Genomic DNA, 14,486 nt, shown 5'->3' with positions numbered 1-14,486 from the left:
AAAACAAAACAAAAAAAACTCATACTATCAATTATTTAAAAGATAAACTTCATTGTCTTGATCACAAACTCATGGTGAATTATTGTGGCTGATTAATGGCTACATAAAGTCCTTGACTATTCCTAACAGCAGAAAAGGGTGATAAAATATTCAAAAGAACAATACTAATAATCTTAAAATATAACTGTAGTCAGTTATCAACCCAGCTTATTCTGTGTCAGTAGCTAACTCATTACAAATCACTAAAGTGACTTTCAGAAACATAGTAGAAAGGAACAATACCCCAAAGGCTTAAATAACCAAGAACTATTATGTATTTTATTTGTAAAAAAGGTCAACAATATGCTTTATACTACTAATCAAGAAGTACAGATTTCATTTAACTAAAAGTTGATGATATAAAGTTTCAAGAATAAAACCATGGCTTTAAAAATGGCATCAAAACTGAGATGTCTCGTACCATCTGTCAAGTAGAATGTACCTTGATGCTTAAATTTAATAGTTTTGCAACTAAATTAATTCAGCTGCAATTAGAAGTCTTACCTTAAAAGCCTAAAAATCTCTTCTCAACATTATTGGGAAAGTTACCAAAAAATTACATTTTTATGTCACAAAATTATAATTTGAGGCCCCAAAATCTTAAGAATTACTAACAGACCAAATTCTCTAAGAATACTATATCTGATCATCTTTCCAACCACTCTTCTTTTACCTAATAATTCTGATGATGATAATTAACAATTACTTGTAACAGCCAGGCACTGTTCTAAGAACTCTCTCTCTATATATATATAAACTCATTTATTACTCAAAGCTGGCCTATGAAATACATCCTAGTATTGTCCCTATTTTACAAATGAGGAAACTGAGGCACAAGGGGATTAAGTAATTTGTCCAAAAAGTATTATACAGTAGAGCAAAGATGTGAACTCAAGCAGTCTGGCTCTAGAATGTCAACTTTTACAGAGTTCCATTGAGAACTTTGAGTAGTAGCTTGCTATAACCTCATAAGGCACTTTAAATAGGTTCTATTATTATCCTCTTACATACAAGAAAACTATAATTTGTCCAAAGTCATAAAACTAATAAGTGACAAAATCAGGATACTACCCTAGTTCGCATTACTCTAAAAAACGATTTAACTATAAAGATATATTGCCTCCCTATAACTAACAGCAATGAATGCAAAACCATCAGATAAATGAGATCAAATCTCACATACAACTAAAGATCAAATAGCAGTATAATATGCCATGGTGTAAACTATAGATTATACCCTCAAGAAATATGAAATATCAGTTGATTCCTGCCAAGTACTTCAAATAGTACCAAAAAGCAAGGACATTTCTAAAATGTATCACCTACTAAGAGAAAATACACATCTACATAAAAATAGTTTAACGTAAGAAATAAAATAACTAGTTGTAATCTAACTTTGCCTACCACATGCACTAAACAGCAAATGTAAACATACCTGCAAGGAGGCAAAACCATGGAGTCTTTCATAAGCACAGATCCAGAAAGCAGGATATACCAACATCTGGCAATAGTTTCTGAACTGTTTAAATGAATAAGTAAATAGATGAGTAAATAAATACACACATTCACATGTATATGGATTCAGTACAAAATACAAAACATGAAAAATATTCTAATAATATCATAAATCATTAAAAATTAACTCTCCTTGGAAATTTTGCCTGTTGCCTAAGGTTTCATACAGACCATGTTCATATCTTACATAATCACTAGCTTAAGATATAGGCTTCAGAAATGTATGTTTATTAGCTCTATCTTATTAATTTATATCAGTAACTTCCCATTCCTCATTTTTGTGTACTGGATCACCACATTTGATGAAGATTAACTTAAATATTGTACTACATGTGCATATTAAAAAATTCTATTTCTAGGGCTTCCCTGGTGGCGCAGTGGTTAAGAGTCCACCTGCCGATGCAGGGGACACGGGTTCGTGCCCCGGTCTGGGAAGATCCCATATGCCGCAGAGCGGCTGGGCCCATGAGCCATGGCCGCTGAGCCTGCGCGTCTGGAGCCTGTTCTCCACAATGGGAGAGGTCACAACAGTGTGGGGCACGCGCACTGCAAAAAAAAAAAACCTTAAAAAAAAAATTCTATTTCTGATAACTTTTATGTATATTACAAGTTTATTGTATATTAAAGACAATACTGTTTGGAATTCACAAGTTTATCAATGTTCCATCTTCATGTTCAACTATAATTTGGATCTACCTCTTTCTCTTAAATTTTATTCTGACAGAAATACATTAAATGCCTACCCAATCTTTCACTTTATGTGTGTCTGAGGGATAAAAGAATATCAGATGACTTAAGTCCATCATCATTTTTATTTTTAGTTCAGTTAAATCTCCAATGGAAACCAAGAATCTTGTTAGATGTTACTTTATAATCTAATCTTTTCCTCTTTCTCTAAAGTATTTTTAATTTACCATACCTAAAACTTCAATTAATTCCAATATGTAGACAATTCTAATTTTATAAAACAAACATTTCCTCTGAGCTGGAGAACTGTATATCTATCTGGCTAGCGACTTGACATGTTAGCTTGTATATCTAACACACAAGTCAACTTCAACATGTTCAAAATCTACCTATCATTTCTTTCAAGCTTCATTTTTTTCATTCTCAATGAATAGTACCATCCTCCACCCAGAAAACTAAGCCTCCAAACCACTCTACATAGCACCCAGGATGAGCTTTCTGGGTGAATCCTATTGCCTACCATAAGAAAAAAGTATCATCAAGTTTCCAGAAGATACTTTAAAGTTCTTTATATCCATCCCTTCCATCTTCACAGAAGGAAGATACAAATGGCTGAAAATCTCCTACTTAAGGTTCTTTGTTTGGAAATTTTACTTTCTAATTCTTTTGAAACATGACTTTTGTACAAGAAGGAATAAAAATCAGTAAAAGAAAATTCTGCCCAAAATCAAGACAGAAGAAAGTTATGATTGGATGCTACCATAAGCCTCTAATTTTTATCTCACTTTGCTGAAACAGTCACAAAGTTGTCAGCAAATTCTACTATAAACGGAGGAAAAATCCTGAAATTCACTCCTACTACCAAGAGAGCCATGCCAGCTCACGAATCAGAAACTGTTCAAACCTTGCAGAGAATTCCACTCTCAGAGCAGTTTGGCAATGCATCTGATGAGTAAACACAAGGAAAGTGAAAGTCTTTTAACATGCGGCCATGCTATCTCCTTTCTCTTTGCAAGCAAATGAATCTAAGAATAATTTAGCCTAGAGAAGAGTGGCATATTTAATCTTGTCAGATCTTACTCCTTTCAAAGGCTTCACACTGCTCCTAAAATAAAGAACAAAAACTATTAAGGTGGTCTCCACCTGGCTCTCCACACCCCTCTCTTCCTGTTTCTTCCTCTCTGCTCGAAGCACTGAACATAGTGGTTTATTTTCACTCTTTCTATCATGCTGCTTCCCAGTTAAGGTCAACTATACACATTCTTTTCTCTGCTTCCACTAATCTCTGAATTTAAACTCTTTACTTAACTTCCACATTCATTTTTTAGAAATTCCTTTGTTTTATGATCAGCCAAATACAGATTTGGGTAACTCTTTATACTAATTTTTAAACAGCTTAGCTGAGGTATAATCAATATACCACAAATTGACTCATTTTAAGTGCACAATTCAATGACTTTTATGATATTGAAAAGAACTGTGCAAACATCACCACAAAGAGATCTCTTATGCCTCGTTTGCAGTCAATCCCTGCCCCAGGTAACCAATAACCTGCTCTATCTCTATAGATTTGTCTTTCCTGGACAGTTCGTATAAATGGAATCATGTAATATGTGATGTTTCTATCTTGCTTCTTCCATTTAGCATAATATGCTTGAGGTTTGTCCATGTTGTAGTGTGTAGCAGCATTTTATTCCCTTTTACACTGCCAAATAGTATTCCACTATACAGATGCAGAGCATTTTATCTATCTATTCACTGAACAATTTAATTATGTCGAGTTTTAGGCTAGTATGAATAGTGCTACTAAGAACATCTATGTACAGTCTCTGCACGTGTTTTCATTTCTCTTGGGTAAATATGTAAAAGTGGAATTACTAGGTCATATGGTAAAATTTTAAGAAACTGCCAAACTGTTTCCTAAAGTGGCTATACTTACATCTGCACCACAAATATATGACGATTCCAGGTGTCACCATATCCTCACCAACACTTGTTATGTTTAGACTGCAGATACTTTTTTTTTTAACATCTTTATTGGAGTATAATTGCTTTACAATGGTGTGTTAGTTTCCACTTTATAACAAAGTGAATTAGCTATACATTATTTCCCCATATCTCCTCCGTCTTGCATCTCCCACCCTCCCTATTCCACCACTCTAGGTAGACACAAAGCACCGGGCTGATCTCCCTATGCTATGCGGCTGCTTCCCACTAGCTACCTATTTTACATTTGGTAGTGTATACATGTCCATGTCACTCTCTCACTTCGTCCCAGCTTACCCTTCCCCCTCCCCATGTCCTTAAGTCCATTCTCTACATCTGCGTCTTTATTCCTGTCCTGCCCCTAGGTTCTTCAGGACCTTTTTTTTTTCTTTTTAGATTCCATATATATGTGTTAGCATACACTATTTGTTTTTCTCTTTCTGACTTACTTCACTCTGTAGGACAGACTATAGGTCCATCCACCTCACTACAAATAACTCAATTTTGTTTCTTTTTATGGCTGAGCAATATTCCATTGTATCTATGTGCCACATCTTCTTTACCCTTGACTGCAGCTACTTTTTAAAATATATTTTTAATTGAAGTAACACTGGTTTACAACATATGTTTCATATGTACAGGGCTTCCCTGGTGGCGCAGTGGTTGAGAGTCCACCTGCCGATGCAGGGGACACGGGTTCGTGCCCCGGTCTGCGAAGATCCCACATGCCGCGGAGTGGCTGGGCCCGTGAGCCATGGCCGCTGAGCCTGGCCGCACAGCCATGGCCGTCTGGAGCCTGTGCTCCGCAATGGGAGAGGCCACAACAGTGAGAGGCCCGCGTACCACAAAAAAAACAAAAAAACATATGTACATTGTATTTCTACTTCTGTATACCCTACAGCATGCTCACTATCAAAAATTTAGTTTCCATCCATTACCATACAGGTGATCCCCTTTACCCATTTCGCACGCCTGCAACTGTAGCTATTCTAATGGGTGTAAAGTGAATATCTCATTAATTTTTGTGTGTGGTGTAAGATAAGAATCTAAATTAAGTTTTTGCATATAAACACTCAATCACCCCAGCACCATTTGTTGAAAAAACTATGCTTTCCCAATTGAAATGCTTTAGTACCTTCATCAAAAAAAAACTGTTCACTGGTGGTTCCTTTTTAATACTCAGTTGTGTTATACCCACATTGTGTGCACATCTTAGCTACACAGCTACAAGGCCATTAAAAATAAAGCACACAGAAACTGTTTATAAATATAAGGGTTTATTTCTGGGTTCTCAATTCTGTTCCACTTATCTATAAATCTGTACTTTTCCCTGATAGCACTTAAATATGTGCAGCTATTTTAATTAACTTTCTCTCCCCCACTATACAATAAACTCATAAGGACAAATCCCGTTTCTTCCCACCACTCTACACCAGGCTAAGCATAATGTATAGCAGACAAACATTTAATAGTAAGTGAATGAATCAACAAATGAACAAATAAAGCTATTAAAATCCATATGAATCCAGTACTTAGAAATAATGACAAACGCAGTGTGCAATGAAACACTGAAGTTAATACCATTTCTCTATACCAGCTGCATACATATAATGAAAGAGATCACTGTTGCCAAAATTTTTGGAAGAAAAACAGAGAAGAATATCTTCATAATCTTGAGGAAGGGAAAGATCTTGTTTTTTTAAACAGGACATGAGAAGCACTAATCACAAGCGGAAAAACTGAGAAAGTAAGAAATTTCTTCTCTTCAAAAGATGCCATTAATAGAGTAAAAAAAGCAAGCCACACAGTGGGAGAAGATATTCACAACTTATGTACCCAACAAAGGACTCAGATATAGAATTCATAAAAATTTTCTACAAATCAATAGAAATAAGATAGCCCAACTAAAACATGGTCAAAAACTTGAATCAGGAGATCATAAAAGAGCTATCCAAATAGCCCATAAAAACATGAAAATCATTCATCATCATTAGTAAGCAGGAAAACAAAAAACAAAATCACGAGGTAAAATGAAATACATATTTTAGATTCTAATGTTACAAGCTCCTGGGACTTCCCTAATGGCACAGTGGTTGAAAGTCCACCTGCCAATGAAGGCAACACGGTTTCGATCCCTGGTCCAGCAAGATCCCACATGCCGCGGAGCAACTAAGCCCGTGCACCACAGCTGCTGGGCCTGAGCTCTAAAGACCATGAGCCACAACTACTGAAGCATGCGTGTCTAGAGCCCGTGCTCCGCAACAAGAGAGGCCACCGCAACGAGAAACCCACACACCGCAACAAAGAGCAGCCCCTGCTTGCTGCAACTAGAGAGGGCCTGCACTCAGCAACAAAGACCCAACACAGCCAAAACTAAATAAATAAAATAAATAAATTTATTAAAAAAAAAGAATCTCTTAAATTTGAGCATGTGCATTTCCAATGCTTTTATTCCCAAGAATATTCCCAAGAAGAATGAGTAAATAGAGGTACAAAAACACATGAATAAAATATTCATAGAAACTTACTATTCATGATAGGGAAAAACTGGAAACAACCCAAATATTTATTAATAGTGGGAAGGATAAACAAACTATGTTATTTTCACATAACTGTATACTGTTAAGCACTGAAAAAGAATGAATGCAAAAACATGGAAGAATCTGCAACATTTGTGAAGTATAAAAAGCCTGACCAACAGATTTTTATCTATATGAAATTTACAGAGACAAAACTAATCTAAGGTGACAGACATCAGAACTAGATTACCTTTCCAAGACAGTTGACTAGAGCCTTCTGAAGAGCTGATATGTTCTACATATTCGCTGCATAGTAGTTACACAGGTGTATATATTTATTAAACTTCATTGCACTGTACACCTTCTGTGAGCCCTATGTACATTATATTTCATAGTTTAGGAATATATTTCAATCTCCTCTACAGAAACTGTTCCAGAATCAAATGAATTTCAATGCTAACAATCTAAATTTTAAACATTAATTTAAGCTAATTATGGAAATACTTACCAAAAAAGAACTTGATTGCCACTGTATCTCTCATAGCGTGCTCTCGCAGACATTAATCTAACATATTTTTTAAAAAGTAAAAAATTTTAAAATTATTTTATTTGAATTGTCTCAAAAATTGTTATAATTACAACAGAAAATTATCAGATCTATCACTAAATTTTTCACTGGAGTTTAAAAATATGATCACACACACACAAATCTGTTGAATAAATATAAATTTGCTTGTATTTAAAAATACTTTACTACTAATGCCCTAGTTTTTTCTTTCTTCTTGATATACTTACTTGACATATACTAATATCTAAATTATGTTACACAGAAAACAGAAAATAATAAATTCCAAACAATTACATTTAGAATCTGGTCCATAGCCAGAAACTTAAAGAATAGCCAGAAAAAGTGATAAGTAAGCTGGTCATGGAAGAAAAACACAGTTTAATTAAAATACTATGCAAAGTTATAATAGTTAGTGCTTATAGCACTCAAAAGTATCTTTACAAATATAATCACAATGAGACAAGGTAGCAGGAGAGAAAACTCATTTTACAGAATAGAAAAATGAGGTTCGGAAAGTTTATGGGTACTGTCCATAGGAGCTTATGCCAAATCAAGAGTCTTGTTCCTTCCACTTTAATATAACACTACATCATACCATGCCCATCTCAAGCATTTGATACAATAAATATCAATACAAACTACAAAGAGAAAGTTCTGTTTTCACTAGCTAGCACAAACTGAGCACTGCACTTTGCTTTAAATATTCTCATTTAATCCTCGAAATGCTGCAACAAAGGTAATCTTTGTATCCCTATTTTATGGAAGACAAAACTGCAGCTTAGATGTTAAGTCTTGCTCAAAGTCCCAGGGCTAAGGAAAACTGGAATGAGAAAGGCCCATTTATTTGCATATCCTATAAAAAGCCCCTAAATGATTTGGTCCCTGCAACTATCTATCCAAACTCATTTGAATAACTCCTTAGCACATGCTCTTAAACACAGCATCACACTTACCTAAGCTGATGTTCCCTGAGATTTGATAATATTTCCATTCCATGAAGATAAGAATAAATAGTATTTAAGTCCTGTAGAACAGAAAAGACTTTAGATTAATTTTCAAATATACTTTTTAAAATATGATATCCCACAATTCTGATTTTAAGCAAACAACCATTTATGACACAACTGTTAACTACAGAAGAGTCACAAAATCTCTGAATTACAATAGATCTGAAAAGGTTTAGAAGAGTTCCCTCAACTCACACAGGAACCCCTCCTCAGCATGGCTGACAACCTCTACTCAAACAATGCCAAAAAACTCATTATTTCATATAAAAGTCTATTTCATTTCTAAACAGATGCAATCTTTCCTTTTTAGTGACCTCCAAATATTTGAAAACAGTTATCTTGTCTTCTTTTAAGTCTTTTTTTTTTTTCCTCCAAATAACAAAGTCTAAATATTTGCAGGTTCCAGATCTTTAAGCATCCTAACTGATCTCCTCTGGAGATGATTCTGTTTGTCAATATTCCTCTTAAAATATGATTTTCTAAAAAAAAAACTCTTTTCAAACAGACTCAAGGTGGTATTAATCTACCACTAAACAAAACTGAAATCCAATGGGACAATGCTATTGTTCACTCTCTGAAAGAACTGGGGAACATTTCTCTAGCCCTCATTCAGATAATTAGATATTAATAAACCCAGGTTAATAACGTATAGTAGTATAGTATAACCTCAGCTAAGAGCAATGGCATAGCAAAAGGAAAGTGTGGAAGCAGGGAACATTCCTGACAGAAAAGAGTATTTTACCACAGAACGCTGATGCACAGTGATTATAAAGAAGCTTAAATTCTCTATGTAAAATTTACCTCCTTATTCTCTTACAAGGAGTAATGCCTTTATACCAGGGCAGACTGCTCCCAAACACTACTCTCTTTGATATATAACAAGAGAATTATCAAATGACAGAGAGAAAAAAAGAAAAGACACATAAGACAACCTGTTTCCCCAATATGCTACTAAGACAACAAGGAAGCTCTAAGAAAAAAAGCAATAATCTCTGATTCCAAAGCTTACAACTGCCAATTAACCATGATGGATTCAATGACCACACACATCTCTGCTAAATCCTTACCAAAATAAGAGGGAAAAAGATTTTTAAGTATATATATATATATATATATATATATATATATATATAAATAAATACATATATATATATATATAAAAAGAGATGAATAGATTAAAAGAGGAAACCATAGCAAATGAGTCTATAGACCTAAAAAAGGTCTATAAAATTCTATAAGACAGCAGATGGAGCAGTGATATGATAAACTGTACTTCCAAAGAGGACTACAATGATATGTCTTATCCCATATGCTCTTTTGCAATGAGACCTTGTCACCCCCTCAGCAAAAGTAGGAATCTAGGTGCCCTCCGCATGGATCTGGGTTGGTCCTGTGATTTGTTCTGACCCAAAGAATGTGCCAGAAGTGAGGTCGTGTAACTTCTAAGATTCAAATACCCTGAGAGCACCAATGTTGTGAGGAAGCCCAAAATAGCCTCATTGAAAGAGAAAGGCCACATGAAACAGCACCAAGGAACCGGATATGTGATTCCTTCTTAGACCAGACCAGCTACCAGCTGAATAGAACTAAGAGAATGATCCAAGTCGAGGTTCTGTGGGGCAAAAGAAACAACCTCCTAGCCAAAACTTTCTGAGTTGAGGTCAGAAACAGAGTCCTGGAAAAAGTCTGGTTCATAGTGACCTCACTGAGCCTACAGACCCACCTAATAGTCTTGTCTCTCTCCACTCCCCAAGTTTATAACTAGAATTTTTTTATCTGGCAGTTAGACTAACTCCCACAAAGGAACCTATGTGGTAAAAGCTGTCATAGTGGAAAAAGTCAAGTGGAAACCTCTGAAATTGCCCCATTCCCCAGAACAAGATAGTAAATAAAAGACAACATTGCTTTTCCAAAGAGGCAAAGAAGCAAAGACTAGGGCCGCCAGTAAAGGCTTAAAAGTATGCAGGGGTGACAGTCCTTCTCATGCATCATCTGCAAAAATCAGACAGATCCTAAAAAACGACTATAGACTGTCATACACTTAACCAAATTTTAGCTCTGGGCACAGCTGCAAGTCCCAGACATAATATTGTTGAAGGAATGATTAATTAAGCTTCAGGTATTGATTTGGTGAATGTATTCTTTTCCATTCCAGTTACTAAAGTAAAAAGTACAAGAAACAGTTGGCAGTTGTGCAGGACAATATTAACTTACAGTTTTGCCTAAGGGCTATTGCAACTTTCTCAGTCTCTACCATAATATAACTTGAAGCCATCTAGACCACCTAAGACATTATATATGTATTTTGCTGACTGAACAGAATGAACAAGAGAATGAGCAAGGAGTGGCTGGTACCCTGGAGTCTTGGGTAACACACTTGAACTCCTGGAAGTGAGATATTAACTCTATGAGGGCTCAAAGACCTGCCACTTCAATGTTTTCGGGGGTGCAGTGTCAGAAGTATTACAAAACATCCCTTCAAAAGTAAAAGACAACTTTTGAGACTTCAGCTTTCATTCAAGATGGAATAAGAGGGATTGGACTTACCTTCCATCTAAAACAACTAAAAATCATAATAAATAAATGAAACATTTTTCAAGAGATAAGACATTACGAATGAGGTGATTCATATAATTATCATACCTTACTACCTGGTTGTATCTTGAGAAGAAGTAGCTGGCCACCTGCAGAGTAGAAGGTAGCTCAAGTTTGCAGAGCCAGACAGAGAGGGCGCATACTACACAGAAAGAAAGAATGTTCTGAAAACCTACAGAAGGTTTCACTTGAGTCTAGGTTGAGTACTGATCTTTCCATGTACATGAAGAAATACCTGAACTCAGGGAAAGAACCATCTGAAAGGATTAGAGTAGTGGTCCTCAATCAAGACTGATTTTGCCCCCTGGGTGACATAGTGATATCTGGAGACATTTGGGGTTGTCATAATTTTCAGAGGGGAAGGTGGGGCACTACTAGCATCACATGACTATAAGCCAGAGATGCTGCTAAATACCCTATGATGCCCAAGACAAGGCCCCAGAATAAAGGATTCTCTGGGCCAAAACATCAACAGTTCTGAGGTTTAAACTTCTTGGATTAAAGGGAACAATACCCAAAACTCACACAGGGACCAGAGGAGTTACTATTCTGGTAGTGGAAAACCAGAATGGAAAAATGAGAGTGGAAAAATCTCATAATTCAGAATGCATTTAGTAGAGTACTCAAAAGCCTTTGGATTCAGTACTGGGCAAAATTAACACTGCACTAAATGCTACTCTGGTGCTACGTAGCATAGCTCAAAAAAGAGCCCCAAAGGGTCATATGATTTCCAAATTACCTGTGTCCCAAAAGAATATTTACAGGAAATAAAATATACCCAGCACATAAAAAAGTAAAATTCACAATCTCTGGTACTCCATTAAAAATCACCAGGCATGAAAAGAAACAGGAAAAATGACCCATAAGGAGGAGAGAAAAAATCAACACCAACTCAGTAATTACCAGATAACAGAATTAATACAAAAAGATATTTAAAAACTTACTGGAACTATATTCCATATGTTCAAGAAAATATAGAAAAGATTAACTATATAACAAGGGACACTAAAAAAAAATTCCAGAGATGAAAACAACACTGAGATGTAAAATACACTGGATGGGATAAGTGACACATTAAGACACTGTAGAAGAAAAGATTTAAAAACTTAAAGACACAAAAATAGAAATAAAAAATAAAATACATGGGGAAAGGAGATCAAGATGGTGGAGTAGGAGGAGTCAGAGCTCACAGTGAACACATCAAAAATACATCTATTGTACATGTGGGGCAACTCTCACTGAAAACAAACTGGAGACTGGCAGAAAGGCTCTTATACAACCAAGGCTGTAATGAAAGATCCACATGAAATCAGGTAAGAAAAGAGGAGAAGCAATCAGGTGAGGACCTGTGCCCCTAGGAGGGGATACAGCAGAGGAGGGGGACTGCATGGGCTCAGAGACCCTCCCCAAACAGTGAGGGGTGTGAACCACATATTAGGAAACCCAGCCCTGGGGTCCAACACCAGAAAGATAAGTCCCCTTCTTGGCTGACTTGAAGACCAGTGGGACTAGCAGGGGCTGTGAGAAATCTAGACGTTGCTAGTGAAGAGCACCCACGTGCTTGGTTTCTCTCAAAACAGGGTGGAGAAAGCAACTGAAAATGCCAGGTACTTTAGCTGGCTTCCTGCATCTGCCCAAACGTGCACCCTGGCTCATGCTGAGGGCCGCTTCAGCCCCTCTTGCTCCATGGCACAGCTCCCCACTAGGGTGAAGGCTGCCATAGCCAAGTAGAGTAGACAGCTATGGCAGACAGAGCCAGCCCAGACCCAGCACTGCATCTGAATGGGGTGAGGGCAACCATTACTGGCATTCGTGGGGACAGCAGATCAGAAGCAGTCTGGAATTCCAGTGTGCTGGGACTGCCCCAGTGTGCACCTTGACCCATATCGACTGCCCACTCTGGCCTCTCATGGTCCAGCACTGCTACCTTCTGGGGTGAAAATGCCGAGGTTGCTGGGGGGGAGCACACACTTAGAGAAAATGGAACCAGTTCAGATTTAACCTTCAGGACTTCTGCTCTCGAACACTTGAAACTTGGGACAAGGATGCTGATTCCTGCCACTTGTATTTAACATAGTATTGGAAGTCCTAGTCACAGCAATCAGACAAGAAAAAGACATAAAAGGCATCTAAATTGGAAGAGAAGAAAAACTGTCACTATCTGCAGATGATGTCATATTTTATATAGAAAACTCTATAAAATTTCCACCAAAAAAACTATTAGAATAAATGAATTCAATAAAGTTGCAGAATATAAGATTAATATACAGAAATATGTGGCTTTTCTATACACTCATAATGATGAACTATCAGGAAGAGAAAGCAAGGAAACAATTGCATTTGAAACTGCATGAAAAGAATAAAATATATAGGAATAAACTTGACCAAGGAGGTGAAAGATCCATATGCTGAAAACTATAAAACACTGATAAAGGAAACTGAAGATGATACAAAGAAATGGAAAGATATCCTGTGCTCATGGACTGGAAGAATTAATATTGTTAAAATGTCCATACTGGGCTTCCCTGGTGGCGCAGTGGTTGAGAGTCCGCCTGCCGATGCAGGGGACATGGGTTCGTGCCCCGGTCCGGGAAGATCCCACGTGCCACACAGCGGCTAGGCCCGTGAGCCATGGCCGCTGAGCCTGCGCGTCCGGAGCCTGTGCTCTGCAGCGGGAGAGGCCACAACAGTGAGAGGCCCGCATACCGCAAAAAAAAAAAAAAAAAAAAAAGTCCATACTGCCCAAAGCAATCTACAGATTTAATACAATCCCTATCAAAATACCCATGACATTTTTCACAGAACTAGAACAAATAATCCTAAAACTTATATGGAACCACAAAAGAACCCGAATAGCCAAAGCAACCTTGAGAAAAAAGAACAAAGCTTGAGGTATCATGCTCCCTCACTTCAGACTATACTATAAAGTAACAGTAATCAAAACAGGATGATACTGGCTCAAAAAAAGGACACATAGATCAATGAAATGGAATAGAGAGCCCAAAAATAAACCCACATACCTATGGTCAATTAATCTAAGTTAAAGGGGGCAAGAATATTCAATGGGGAAAAGACAATCTCTTCAGTAAGTCATGCTGGGAAAACTGGACAGCTACATGTAAAAGAATGAGATTAGGACATTTCCTCACACCATATACAAAAATAAACTCAAAATGGATTAAAGACCTACCTGTAATACCTGAAACCATAAACTCCTAGAAGAGAACATAGGCAGAACACTCTGACATAAATCACAGCAATATTGTTTTTTGTATCCTAAGGCAACAGAAACATAAGCAAAAATAAACAAATGGGACCTAATTAGACCTAAGAGCTTTTGCACAGCAAAGGAAACCATCAACAAAACAAAAAGACAATTGACCGCTGAATGAGAGAAAATATCTACAAATGATATGACCAACAAGGTGTTAATATCCAAAATATATAAACAGCTCATATAATTCAGTATCAAAGAAACAACCCAATGAGAAAATGGACAGAAGAAAAAGACATGAAAGACATTTTTCCAAAGAAGATATACAGATGGCCAAGAGGCATATGAAAAGATGA

General features: G+C 36.7%; 1 protein-coding gene across 9 annotated transcripts in view; it reads right to left on the bottom strand.

The window, feature by feature from the left end:
• RAPGEF6 (Rap guanine nucleotide exchange factor 6) overlaps positions 1 to 14,486 on the bottom strand; it is a 220,023-nt gene that overhangs the window by 185,598 nt on the left and 19,939 nt on the right. For 6 of the 9 annotated variants that reach the window (XM_033405852.2, XM_033405853.2, XM_004279880.4 and 3 more), the window contains exons 2-4: positions 8,268 to 8,338; positions 7,255 to 7,311; positions 1,475 to 1,558 (exon numbers count right to left, since the gene is read on the bottom strand). The exons of 1 other annotated variant lie outside the window; for it this stretch is intronic. In XM_033405852.2, coding sequence (XP_033261743.1) covers positions 1,475 to 1,558; positions 7,255 to 7,311; positions 8,268 to 8,338 — 212 coding nt within the window. The remainder of the gene's footprint in view (positions 1 to 1,474; positions 1,559 to 7,254; positions 7,312 to 8,267; positions 8,339 to 14,486) is intronic. 2 more of the 9 variants (XM_033405844.2, XM_049707228.1) reach the window with 2 other exon arrangements.

This window comes from Orcinus orca, chromosome 3, assembly GCF_937001465.1.
Source record: "Orcinus orca chromosome 3, mOrcOrc1.1, whole genome shotgun sequence".
Taxonomy (NCBI): Eukaryota; Metazoa; Chordata; class Mammalia; order Artiodactyla; family Delphinidae; genus Orcinus; species Orcinus orca.
The sequence above is the reverse complement of the archived record's forward strand: the minus strand, read 5'-3'. Positions and strand labels throughout refer to the sequence as shown.